Here is a 14500-nt window from a genome sequence, read left to right on the forward strand (position 1 = left end):
TTCTTTACACAAAAGAGACTATAAGCCATTGATCTGGGCCACCACATTCACACTGTAAATGTGTAAATGCTTGGCCTGGTTCTCCAGACTTCTTATACTTTATTCCCCTTTGTGCATTCTTAGTTATTGCTAACCTAGTTATACCCTAGAATTTATCTTAGAATTTTCTGCCTTACAGAAGCTATCCCTGCCACATGAAATATCTTTTCTCTTTGAAAACTCTCCCTCTTTTACACTTCATGCAATTGCTTTCTCTTATGAGATGCCTTTTCCTATTCCTCTTGTTTTAAATGTTGTTACCTTTCTCAAATGATTTCCATTTGCTCATCTGTGTAAATGTTATATCTCCCCCAGAGCTTAATACCATGCTATATTTAGGAGCTGCATAGTAAGTGAATTTTGTTTGGAAAAGATGTAATTGACAGAGGCAAAGTGACTTTGTCTCAGAATCCTAGAATTTTAGATCTTGAAAAAATGAGTTCAATAACTTTCTAGTCCAGACCTAAAAATGAATCTTTTACACTAAACAAGTGAATTTTTAGCTTTGATAGTGGCAAGGATAAGAAGAAAATGCTTCGCACAATTTCTGTCACATAGTAGGTGCTAAATAAATGGTTGTGGATTTGACAGCTTGAATTCTAGGACTTCTGATATTTAGCCTTGGATCTTTCTTAGGGCTGATGGAGAGAAATGAAGGACAACAGGAAGTGAGACTATTAAGAGCATTCATCTATGAAAGTGGATTAGACTTTTAGCTTTAGATCCGGAAGATCAAGGTCCAGATGTAGTTTAACCTTTGATATCTAGAGCTCAAGAAAATCACTTCTTCCTGATAGGCAGATAAACAGGGCCTCTCAGTGAATACTCTAGAGAAGTCAGTCTTCTAAAACATGTCACTATATAACTAAGACTTTTAATAAAATTGAAAATCTGACCCACAGCATTTATTTTAGGCTGCTGAAGCTGTTCCAAATGCAAAAGGTACCTACCATTGGTATTCAATGAATGGGAAAAAAGAAGAGAAAAGAATAAAGCATTTATATAACACTTTTTATGGACCAGGCACAGTGTTAAGTACTTTAACAATATTATATCACTTGATTTTCAGAAGAATACTGTGAAGTAAATGCTATTACTTCCCATTTTATAACTGAGGAATGTGAAGCAAGGATTAAATGACTTGTTCAAAATCACCCAGCTAAGTCAGGGTTTAAGGCTAGATTTGTATTCAGAACTTCCTAACTCCAAAATGGTACTTTGTCCACTGTACCATCTTTCTGCCTTTTTAAAAAGAAAAAGAAAAAAGTCACTTGAGGAAATGTTGGTGAAGTTGCTTGGTAATCCTTTTTTTAAATTGTAGTAAATTTATTTATTTATTGATACATATTGCTTTTTGAAACATATTGGGAGAGAAAAATTAGAGCAAAAGGGAAAAAAACATGAGAGAGAAAAAAAAAAAAACAGGAAAAAGAAGTGAACCTAGCATGTGTTGATTTATATTCAGTCTTCTTAGTTCTTTTTCTGTCCAAAGTCTATTGGGATTGCTTTGGATCACTGAATCATTGAGAAGAACCAAGTCTTTCTGTAGTTGATCATCGCACATTTCTTGCTGTTATTGTTTACAATGTATTCCTGGTTCTTCCCATTTCACTCATCATCAGTTCATGTAAATCTTTACAGGGCTTTCTATAATCAGCTTGTTTATTTTTTATAGAACAATAATATTCCACTATCTTCATATTCCCCAATTCATGATTCTCCATATGATGAACCACTTTGACACCACAAAAAGAGCTGCTACAAACATTTTTGCACATATAGGTTCATTTCCCTACTTTATGATTTCCTTGGGATATAGACCCAATAATGGCACTGCTGGGTCAAAGGGTATGCACAATTTGATAGCTCTTTGAGCCTAGTTCCAGATTGCTCTCCAGAATAGTTGGGTCAGTTCACAACTCCACCAATAGTGCATTAGTGTTTGCTGGACAATCCTGATGAAGCGATTGTATGAAATGCTGGAGATGGATATGTATTCTTCACTAGGAATTTGGGTCATCAAGTCAAGTAATGTTGGTGAAATGATTAGGGACTGTCCTCCTTCTGTTTGCATCCCCATTGCCTAATATAGTATCTGACACAAAGCAAGAGCTTAATAAATGCTTTTCCATTCCTTTCCATGCTTCGTTCTGAAGCATTTTTATTAGAATCATGGATACTTGAGGACAATCTCTAGTGTTTTCCCCATGCAGAGGGGATAGACTAAATCAAACAATTGCTTTTATGCAAATTAGGCTTAGCACTGGTAAGAGATTTCTTTAGTATTGTTAGTATTGAAACTCTTTTAGAGTACAAGAGTGATTCTAAAAGCATATGGAGCTGCAGGTGAGGAAGGGTCTTTTTCAGGGTAGTTTCTAGTCCTGGAACCTGGAACAATAAGTGGTTAAGTGATGTGTCAGAAGCTAGACTTGAATGCAGTTCTTACTGAGACTAAAGCTGGCACTCTCCATTGTCACTACTTTCCCTATCCTGATTTTCTAATAGGATGAAAGATTTAATATAAATTCAGGAGGGAGGCTAGCATGGCAATTGTGGTCTAGGCTAAGTGGCAGATGGCCATAGGTGTTCCACGTGAAAAGTGGATAGGACTCTTAAGTTTTCTTTCCAGGTGCCAGAGATGTCCATGGTAGAGCAGTGTGCTCAAGACAAGCTAATACTGTGATAGGAGCGTGCTCTATCTAATCAGCACTTCTTGTTTCTCTCAGACTTCAGTGTTTACTCCTGCCTATGGCTCCGTGACCAATGTGAGAGTCAACAGCACCATGACAACTGTCCAAGTGCTCACCCTGCTTCTAAACAAATTTAGGGTAAGTCAGCCTGGAGAAGACATCATTCACATGTTCTGAGGGGGTAGAACCTAAGGACCCCTATGGAAGTCCTGGGTCTGTGTAGACATACACTTGTTAGGACTTACAAGATTCTATAACCCAGAGATTATTTGAGTGATAGACATCTGATTTCTTTAAGGACAGGAATCAGCAAACTTCAATCTGAGGCTGGATCCCACTGCCTATGAACTAAGAATGATTGTGTATTTTAAAATACAATAAAAGGTTATTTTAAAAATGGAAAAGCCATTCTTAGCTCACTGTATAAATACAGATGATGGACTGCATTTGGTCATTGAGCTCCAGTTCTCCCACCTCTGTTTTAGGAGGAGAAAAGTCAAATTATGTAGAATAATGCTAAGGATAGTTTATATATTGGTAGGTTATACAAGAGGAAAGGCACATCCTATACTTTTAATAAGTTCATTTGGCCACATTTAAAAGATGCATATGTCTAAGATCTTAGAATTTATATTATAAAGGACAAAAAAGCAGAAAAAAAAAAAAAGAAATGAATAAGATACTGATCTCTGCCCTTGAGGAGGCAATATTTTACAATGGAAAAAGTCCTAGCTCTGGAGTCAGACATCTTGATTTAATTCCAGTCACTACCTGAGTGCCCATGGACACTAGACTTAGAAGGATCTGATTTTATATTCCTGCAGCAGACACTTATTAGTAGCTTTGTGACCCTGGCCATATTTCTTAATTTATCTATGCCTTTGTAAAATGAGTAGTTTGGATTTTGTCAGTCAACATTTATTAAGTTCCTACTATGTTCCTGTCATTGTGCTAAGCACTGGAGATACAAAGAAAGGCAAAAATAGTCCTTGCCTTCAAGGAGCACATATTCTAAGGCAGGAGATATCATATAAATAATTATATTACATACCTATATATATGGCATAAATACATATGGATACATATGCATATGTGCATAAATATATATAAATGTACATATATGCACACATATTTGCAATATCATATATACAAATACATACATGTGTGCATGTGTGTGTGTTTATATGCATATGCAATCCAAGACACTAGCAGATAGGGGTACTAGGGAAATCCTGCCGAAAGTGGAATTTCAGTTCATTCTTGAATCTAAACAATTCCAAAGGAAGAAAAGAATTCTGTGAATGAGGACAGCTATTTCAAAGGCACAGAAGGGGAACTGGAATATTTTGTACAAAGAATAGTAAATGGCCCTCTGAGTTTACTTGTGATTGATTTAGTTCTATGTATGTTATCACATGATTAGTAGGCCTCTGAAGTCTGAGTCTATACCCATGATCCTCCAAGCTCACAATATGGTAGAGGAATCAGGATCACCACATAGATTCATATGATATAATGCAGAATGAGATGAGGGCTCCACAAAAGATTAAAAAAAAGAACACACAGAGAAAAAAAGAAAGATCATTTCTGTTTGGAAGAGATAAGATATGGTAGAAATGGGAGAAATGGCATCTGAATAATAACTAGGTAGTATATCAATAGGAATTTCAGTAGGAGTTTAGGAAAAGCAGATTCCATGTGGAAGGATAGCATAAGTAAACTCAAGGAAGTTGCAAAGAATAGGTTATAGACCAGGGACTGTATAAAATTAAAACTATAAATAAATAGCTTATGGAATACATTGAATGTCAGACTAAGCAGTTTGGAATTCAGATATCATATATATATATAGTATGATCTTAGAAAACTCACTCTAGGCATGATATATGGATCTGATGGATTGGAAAGGTCAGATCAGTTGGGAATTTGTTGCAGTACTTTAGGTGAGAGGTAATGAGGAGCTGATCTTGGGGATAAGAGTGGGGAGCTATAAGAATCAAAAGAAAGAGTAGAGATGAAAGAGACTAGATCACCTGAAAACTTAGTAATTGCTTGGATATTGGGAACCATGGAGAAGGGATGTAATATTCTTCTCTAAAATATAATATTCTCTGAGAACAGTTCAAATAATCACTTCAAATGTGGACAGGAGTTAAAGTCCAAATCCTTTATTGTCTCTTTCCAAGTCTTGTATCCTTCCTTGGGCCCGGTTAGCTTTCTTAGAGGCCTATCTCTCTCCTTGGTTCTGAGAGCTCCTGCTGCTAGTCCTTTGCTTCTGCCAGATTCAACCTCCAGCCAGCACAAAGGTAGAAGATGGAATGAATCTGTCTCCTCCTCCAAGAGCTTCTAGTGGGCTTCTGTGTCTGGCCCTGAGAGCTTCTTGCTTATATGCTGTACACTGAATATACACCAATCATTATATCACTAGGGAACCATTATTTGTTGTAGGATTAAATCAATGCTAAACAAGATTTCACCACTGTCTCCTCAATTCCACTTAGTATCTTGTTTCAAGTTCTGGCCCATAATTTCTCCTTGTAGGATCAGATCAATCATACTAAACCATGCTAAATTAGATAATTATTGTCTCTATCAATTCCACTGTCTTGGCACCTTGTAAGAATCCTAACAGAGAGAAATAAAAAGATGATTTTCATTTTTTGCTTGGGTGACAAAGAGAATAGTGGGTCATTAATAGAAATATTTGTGTTAGAAGAAGAAACAGATATGGCAAGGACCAAGGTGATAAGTGAGATTCAGACATATTGAGTCCAATACTGTGATGAGACACCTCTAAGTCTTAGTACTAATATATTATTCTGAATGTTGCAGGTTGAAAATGGCCCTAGTGAGTTTGCACTCTATGTAGTTCATGAATCAGGAGGTAAGTTTTAAGCATTCCTTCTGAATGGTAACATTTGGATTTGGGAAATTTGGGGGGATTCTGATAAAATTATGTTTTTGGCACAAAGTAGGTGCTTTATATATATACTTATTCATTGAACTATTTGGCATAAATAGAGAGAAGGAAATAAACATTTATTACATATTTATTATGTGCTAGGTACTTTACTGCTCATAGGAAGCACAGTGATGAGTTGGGTGAAAGATACTCAGGCTCCTGAATCCCACAGGCAAAGGTCTCAGTGGCTGTGAATCTATGGCACTCAGCCAAAGAGAAGGCCAGCTTTCGTTGATCACTACCAGTGAATAATGGTAACAACAAGCGTTCACATCTATAAAGAACATTATTCATCAAAAAAGGCACATATCAGTGGATGATGGGCCTCAGGAAGTCCTGAGTTCAAATCCTCCTATAAACACTTATTATCTTTGTAACTCTGGCCCTAGTCAAATCTTAGCTTCTCAGATCCCTCATCTATAAAGATACAAAGATATCTATATGCCTATATAGATATAAAAATATATTATTATGGAATAATAACAATGGCCTTTGGCCCACTAGATAGTTCTAAGGCTCAAAGGGTATAATAGATGTTAAGCATTAGATAAGTGTGAGTAAAGATGATGATAAAAATGGGCAGAATCAGGATTATTTTTATTATTTATGTTATTATGTATAATAATTTTAGACCAGCTGGTGTGATCCTGATCAATTCACTTAGCCCTATGTGCCCAAAGCACATAGGATTTAATCTACCAAGCCATATCCACATTGGAAGAAGTTCCTACACCTAGAATGAATTAGTGTTGTGGAGGCTGAGAGGAGTAGTATTTATTTTTTTGTAGGAATTATAGGAATTATACACTTATTCTGTAGTATTTTTACACTTTTAGATCTCATTCTAAATAAAAAAATATTTTTGTTGTCTTTTGTGGTCCATGTAACCTCATTATATTCTTTTTTTCAAAAATTGATTTTATTTCAAACTTAAATATAAAAGAATAAAGAAAAATAGAAAAAGGAAAAAAGGCAGAAAAATAAAAAAAGATTACCATGTACACAGGAGAACATAAGAAAATTTAAAATATGAAACAATAAATTACCATTCTAAGAAAGCATGTATATATAAATACCATACATTGTATCCAAAACTGTCCATCTATTTTTCTTTTCTTTGCTTCCTTGTAGATTCTTTTGTTTTATGTTTTGCTTAATATATTCTTTTTTTCTTTTTATCTCCACCCCATAACTTTCCCCAAAAAGGCTACAATTAAATGTGAATATACACACATATATACACACATATCCATAGATAAACACATATAAAACATATATGCATACACATATACAAACATACTCATATATTCATATATACATATATTTTGTATATAAAGCATATGTATATATGTTATATACATAAATATCTATAATCATGTACATATATATGTATATATTCATAAACATCCACGTAAGACTGTACAATGCTTATTTATTCTGTTTCTCTGAAGGTATATACCATCATCCTTGGTAATTCCAAGTCTTTTCATATTTTTCTAAATTCACTGACTTATATCCTAGACCACAGAAATACTCCAATTTTATACTATCCAGTTATTTTAAATTGTTGTCTTATTACATTTCAATTTTGAATCTAGATTGAACTGAGCTAGACCTAGCCTGGAATAAAACAAATATTAGCAGCTCTAAATTTGTATTCATTGACAAAGCACAATAGGAAATGAGCAAGAGGGGCTCACGGCGGGTGTGACTTGAATTTACAAAGTGCATAGATAAGAGAATGGCTTAGTTTTCTGCTCAATATTCAGAGAAAATCTTGAGAACACAAATTTTCCTTTTTAATAGAGAAAGCAGAAGTCAGAGAAGAGCTGGGTATGTGTGAGTTTTCCCCTTGCTACTTCCTATTGTATAAATTAGGACAAGTAAGGGAATCTCTTTCCATCCATTTCCTCATCTGTAATATGAACAAGCTAAATCTCTTCCATTTCTTCCTATAGGAAGATATCTGTGCTTTCAATTGCTCTTCCACTAATGAGGATGGATTCACACTGAGCCTCTTAGCACTCTCTAGCCCAGTCTCCCACATGACAAATCTGTATTGGCCAAGTCCAAATGCACTTCTCATTTGGCTTATCAAGTCAAACATGTCACTTGTTGCCTGGAAGTGGGTGATTATTGTTCATTATTGGTCCTTTGGAATTATGATTGGTCATGGTGTTGATAAGAGATCTTAAGTCTTTCCTCTTTCTTAAATTTCCCTAAATTTTCCTATATATAATCCTGTTATTGCTTCAGCTCACTTCCCTGTAAATCAATTCACATAAGTCTTTCAGGTTGCTTTGAAATCCTTTTTTTTTTTTTTTTTAGCCATTTCTTAAAGCACAGAAAAATATTTCATTATATTTAACGACCATATTTTGTTCAGCCATTCACTAATTGATGGTCATTCATTCCCTTAGTTTCTAGTCCTTTGCCACCACAAAAACTGCTGCTATAAATAGTTTTATTCATATGGTTCTTTTTATTTTTGGGGGGGTATAGTCCTTATGCTGATTTTCTGGCTTTAAAGGGTACTCACAGTTTAGTCATTTTGGGGACCAGGTCCAATTTATTACTAGAATAGATGGACCAATTCAGTTTCACCAACAGAGGATAAATGTGACTATTTTAACCCAGCCCCATCAATATTTGTCATGTAAAGAAGAGAATGTTTTTCAAAACAAAATGAGACAGCTGGATCTTATTTACCTTCCTCCAGAACGGACAAAACTAAAAGACTGTGAATATCCACTTATTTCAAGAATCCTACATGGTCCATGTGAGAAAATCGCCAAAATATTTCTGATGGAAACAGACTTGGGAGAAGAAGTTCCTTATGATGTAAGTGGGAATCAAGGTCATAGATACTATGGAGCATATGTGTTTTTTAAAGGAAGAATACTTAGCATCTAAGCTAAGTAGGGATAGCTGAGCAAAGCAGATAAAAAAATCCTTCATTTCTTCTCATTTATTTTGACTGGTACCCCACTAAACCTTTGCAAAGTCCCATCAGCCAGAATAGACTCAGATCTATGGCCACTCCACCCATATTACCTGTAATAAACCAGCTAGCTTATGTAGCTGTGTTCACCCTCCACTCCTCATCCCCACCTCCAAGAAATGGCATAACAAAGAAACCAGGTAAGGGGGAAATTGCCATTATGTCACTTTTTCCCCTGCATGGTGGTAAAAAGCTTCTTGGAAATAAAAAGTTTTCTTGTGTGTGTCTTTTGGACAATCCCGAAAAAATATTTTAACTAAGAGCTTAATCTCAAGGTCAAGATAGCTCTCATTAGAGCCCAGTCTTTCTGGTTCCCAGCCAAATGATTAGCAAATCTCCAAAATTACCAGTGGGAAAAAAGATTAGCTAATTGTAGATCCCACAGAGTCTATTCCCATGACAGAATTGTTTAAATGTTGCATATCTCCCTTTCACCCCACCACCTCCATTACTTTCTGAGTGCTATTTCAAGTTCAATTCTCATTGTTCAGGAGAATGGGATTTGAACCACTCCCCCTGAGAGAACTCAGTGTGAGTGTATTTCACTATTGAATGCTTTTCCTAATCTTCAGTTTAATATTTCCTCTAATGGAGAATAGCTCCTCTGAAAATAATAATGGGACCTTGTTATTTCTGCACTCACTGTTTAGCTTCTATTAGTTGATACCTAAGGATTTTTATCATGGGCAGGGCTGGGGAATAGCATTTATAAAGATCAGAGATGTCTTGTTGCTTGGGAATGCCAATGAAACCATATTTGAAAAACAAAAAATAAATAAAATTAAAGAATATTTTACAAAAATATTAAATCTTCTTGGATCTTCTAGGTCGCTCAGTACATTAAGTTTGAAATGCCGGTGCTGGACAGTTTTGTTGAAAAATTAAAAGAAGAGGAGGAAAGAGAAATAATCAAACTGACTCTGAAGTAAGCAGCTCCAAAGAATCCACATAGTAGCTATCCATCAGGGTCACCACATGGATAGCAGAGAGAGCATCCCCCATTAGGATGGCAAGGATGCTTTTCTCTTCTCTTCTCTCTCTCTGGCTAAAGAGTCTTTAAGTTAATTTCAGTAAATCCAGTTTCCCAGTTGCTCCACACTCATGTTCCATGGCATTTTTGTGTGGCTGCTGTGACATTTCATTTATTTTTAGTTGGAAAGTAGTCTTGAGATCTCCCATCTATGTGGTACAAGGGAAACAGAGGATACTGAAAATGTCCTCAAAGTCACAGAGACAGAAAGTCCTATGTCTCTCAGTAGTCCCATTATAAACTCTCAGTGTGATAAAGTGAAAGGTGGTCTTGAAATGTCCAAAGAGATTTATGGGGGGGAAGAGGGAAGTGGGATAAGAATTCTTGTGAGGTGTTGGCTAGGCCCCAGGAAGATATTTTTAAATAACAGAAAGAAGCTAGTCAAGTGATGAAATTTGATTGCACCAAATGGTGTTTTTAGATTTTTGGAGGGGGAAGTAATGAGGTACTAGCTGCCTACTCTCAGGTACTTTGCAATTATTTGGTTCTATTTAATTACAGATGTGATCAGGAAGAACTATTCAAAGTTTGGTGAGATGAGATCATTGAAATAAATCTCAGCTCTACTTGCCCAGAAGAGGAAGGGCAGGTAGCAGCCATTCTTGGGGAATATTCAGTTCTTTTTATTGTTCATGTAAACAGAATAAGCCTAGAGTCCCTAATGAGCTTTGTGTTTCTGAACCATCTTCACTTGGACCCAGGCTCCTTGGATAAAGTAATCAGTTTGGCCTTAATGAGCTGGATTGACGTACCTTTAATGCCCTTTCCAACTCTAAAATTCTGAGTTTATGCTCATTTTACATGAAAAAACTCATGTTTTTTTTTAAAAAAAATGTACAATGACTTGCATATGGTAGTGACTTAAAAAAATAATCTATCCATTTGATCTTAAATCTCTTTCCAACCATGTAATAGAAAAAGAAAATAGCATTTCCTCCTGGTTTACAAAATTGAGATGAGAAATCACCAATTATAGGAGGTGAATAGTTTTGAAATTCATACCATCTGATTTAACCCTAAATAAAATTATCAATAGCCGACTACAAAAAAAAAAAAAAAAAAAAAAAGAAAAAAAAAGAAATTCATACCATCTGGGGGAAATGCCCCATCTTTTCATCATTGTTTACTTGAGAAAAATAGTACAGCCTTTAAAAGAAAAATACAGCAAAAACTCAACATTCCTGAGCTCATCACTGGCTCCCTTTTGACTCTGATGAAGCAGCTTCCAGAAAAATGAGGGTGCTGTAAGAGAAGAGAAGAGTTCAGAGAATTGAAGGCACAGCCTAAGCCAAGACAAGGCTTGTGAATGTTTGAAAGTGGGCTCATGGGCCACATGCCCTACCATGATAACAAAGCATCCGGGCTTTCCCTGGGTAAAGATCCCACATTCACTATTACATTGACTATTTAGTCAAACCCTGGGTGAGATCTGTCGTTGTGTTTCCCATAAGGTTCCGCACTCTCCGCTTGATGATGTTGCAGCGCCTGGCACAGTTGACAGATCCAGAAGAGCTGGTATAGCATCTGGTTTCCAGAATGACCAGGGATAGCAATTTCGGGTTATGGAAAAGTCTACAGGATGCAAGCATCTGAAGCCAATCAGCTGTGATTCTTTGATACTCGCCCTCTAATTGCCACTTAACCAGCTACCCAGAACAACTGGGGGATAGACACACTATTTATCTGTGCAGCACTAACACCTTATCTTTTGCTATTAACTATCTCTGGAGTTGTTCCCTCTGGGGTTGGTCTGACCAGATCAGACCTTAGGGAAAGAGAACTTTCAGGTAAGGTACCTACAGCTGGCATCTTTCTTTTGCAAGAAGATTCCTCAGAGTTTAGCACAACCCCCTTGATTGCCTGGTAGTAGTGTAGGAGTAGGAAATGTGGCATGGGTGAGGAGGAGTAATGGGAGTTGTAGTTTACTTCTAGCTCCCATTCTTGCCATCTTCCTAGTGGCAAGTCCCTAAAGAGCTAGTATGTAAGGTTGGTCCATCTGGTCTCTGCCTTTTCTAATATCTCTGAATAACTCAAACCCACTGTTCCTTTTGTCACCAGAAAGGGGTAGTATGTACATCACACAATTTGTGTTCTCTCCTATTACTTCTATGAATTCACCATAACTCACACAGTGTGAGTGTGCTACTGTGCTGGAAAACACCAACCTCAGTAGTGATTGACAAAGTCAATTTTGAAATACTGTTATTTGTAACAATGTCCATTTCACTATGGTTTGGCCTTGGCTATTGGGCTGTTGTGAATATTTTCAGTGCAAACCTGAAAATCAAAGTCACTTAAATTCTCCTCTTTCACTTTCCCCTTCCCCTGCCCTCCCCCTCCCTCCCCCCATGAAAAAAAGTCATTCTTATAGATGTTCATTCCAGTCCTTGCTCTTTACAAAAGCAGTGCAATTGGTGGAATGTATATTGGGCAACTCATGAAGGGAACACTGCCAGCTTCTTTTGGCTACTTCTAAAAGAGTATTATCACTCTGTTAGCATGGTGTATATCCAAGGGAAGGAGTTTATACAATATTCCCAGGTAACCCTAAGACAAAATACTAAATGAGAATGGTGTCTGAGAGGTGCAAAACAAAGTGGTCCTAGTGATACCCAGGGGCATGGAACTACTATTTCTACCTCGGAAAAAGTGAGTCTAATACTTATCAATTCCTTCAAACTGACATTTAAGTCATTAGTGCTTGAATTGGGAGAAAAGGGCTTCAAGTTCCCAGGAGACACGAAGATGAAGAAATCTTGTATTTTTCGGCTAAGGAAAAATTCTAGGAATGAAGTGGCCTTTGCAAAAATATGCAGTTTCAGGGAACAGTCACTGGAAATGCTTGGTCAAAACAGAACCAAACCTATAGCCTAGATTCTCCTTTTGGACCAGAATCTCATGACTTAATTCCCCAGCTATTTGCCCTTTCTCCTAATAAATGGATAATAAATTTGGTGTAAATGGATTTCTGAGAGCTCCAAAATCAGTAAGCATTTGTTTAGCGCTTAATGATCATAATTGTCTTCTTTGGACCCCTAAGCCAAGATCTGCTGAAACTCAATGGGCCTGACAATGTCCTTAAGGGTTTAAAGAGAAATCTGCACGTGCTTTAAAATTTTCTAAACTGTTAATTTCTTTCTTCTAAAGCAGATTAAGTACCTAATCTGAAAGTTATAATCTAAGGAAATTAGTTGCCTGGGTCAATGAGATATTAAATTACTTGTCTAGGCTCCCATAAAGAATACATGCTAGTGTTAGAACTTGAATTCAGCTTTTCTTTCTTCTGGGTCAGCATCATCATTGCCTCTCTGTGAACACTTATAACATAAAAATTCTACTTCTGTGTCTGTGCTACTTTCTTTCTCTACAAGTTTGAGTATTTGAATATAACTGTTTACTACACATATACAAATAAAGCTTCAATATTTTTCTATAACCGTTTTTATTCTTTCTTGTCAGACTTAGATCAGCCACAGGGTTTTCTTACAAGTGGAGTATATTGGATAATACTACAGTTGCTGTGATGTGGAACCTGGTAATAGTGGGTAGTGAGAGGACTCAGTCCTGTGAGTTTCCCAGCATATCTCACATATTTCACCTCAGTCCCATTATACTATACTTTTGTTTTGCCTCTCCTTGAAAGGCAGATGCAATCATTGTTTAGAGCATTGGTTTTGTAGAGAATTTTTGTGGTCAGGTACCAGTAATAAACTGCCTTTAGAAAGTTTAAGCTTGTGCTAGGAAGAACAATTTTTGCTAGCTGCCATTTATTAGTAGGTCCAACACTTCTGTGTGAACCTGACTATGCTAGCATAAGACAATTAATGAAAACTGGCACTGTGGGAATTTATATCACTTAATCTACATCTGGGGTCATCCATGTCCTATTTATCTTTGCATCTCTACCAGTGCTTGGCACAATAATGTGCACTTAGCAGATGCTTAATGAATGAATACTTAGAACCTATAAGAGCTTCTGTGAATAGAAGAGAAAGCCAAGGTCATTGTTAATTGACAAAGACTGGGTTTCATTTGTTATTTGCCAGAGTTAATCTCCGATTTCATTTGTTCAGTTCTATAAGAGTGCCTCATCTTGAAGTGCAGGTAGTCCTTGGTCCTCAAAATCTCTGTTAATTGGACACAAGCTATCTGCCACACATTCACTGAATGGTGGGCATATGTTAAATTTCCTACATGCCTATATGTCAAGCACTATTTTAAATCCCAGTGCTATTTTGTACAAAAACACAAAACAAAAACAACAAAAAACTGTGGTAAGCAATGGATAAGATAGAGAGTTTAATAAGTGAGTGTTCCTGCCCTCAGAAAGGTACAATTAATCATAATGACATTTTACAGAATGTCCTAAAAGTCTTAGTGTAGCTTGAAGCTATTAAAGAGATAGGTAAGCTTGTTATTACTGTTCTCATTTTACAGGTGGAAAAACTAAGACTGAGAGAATTTCAGTGATTTGCCAAATTTCCCTTAGTAAGAATTGGAGGAGAGATTCCAATCAAGATCTTCCTGGCTTTAAATCTAACATTTTATCCCCAATGTTATTCTTCTTGTTTCTTAAAGAGAAACTCATCTGTATATGAATATACATCTATTATTCATTCACATTTATACAATGTTGTAATAGGTAGCGAGTGCTCAGTCCTTGGTACCAGGTAACACCAAAGTATTTTATCTTATCCTGCTGTACAGATAGCAACTAAATGAACACACAGACAAATCAGTTCCTTACAGATCATATGCAATAGTGCAGTTCAACAGAT

At 36.3% G+C, this 14500-nt stretch overlaps 1 protein-coding gene across 3 annotated transcripts in view; it reads left to right on the forward strand.

Moving 5' to 3' along the window:
* Positions 1 to 13158, forward strand: part of RASSF4 (Ras association domain family member 4) — an 84257-nt gene extending 71099 nt beyond the window's left edge. For 2 of the 3 annotated variants that reach the window (XM_051982350.1, XM_051982351.1), the window contains exons 8-12: positions 2766 to 2867; positions 5562 to 5613; positions 8411 to 8532; positions 9520 to 9617; positions 11174 to 13158. In XM_051982350.1, the coding sequence (XP_051838310.1) occupies positions 2766 to 2867; positions 5562 to 5613; positions 8411 to 8532; positions 9520 to 9617; positions 11174 to 11243 (444 nt within the window). In that variant the 3' untranslated portion in view covers positions 11244 to 13158. The remainder of the gene's footprint in view (positions 1 to 2765; positions 2868 to 5561; positions 5614 to 8410; positions 8533 to 9519; positions 9618 to 11173) is intronic. The other variant, XM_051982352.1, reaches the window with a different exon arrangement.
* The last annotated feature ends 1342 nt before the right edge of the window (positions 13159 to 14500 follow it).

The sequence above is a fragment of the Antechinus flavipes genome, chromosome 2 (genome assembly GCF_016432865.1).
Source record: "Antechinus flavipes isolate AdamAnt ecotype Samford, QLD, Australia chromosome 2, AdamAnt_v2, whole genome shotgun sequence".
Lineage (NCBI taxonomy): Eukaryota > Metazoa > Chordata > Mammalia > Dasyuromorphia > Dasyuridae > Antechinus > Antechinus flavipes.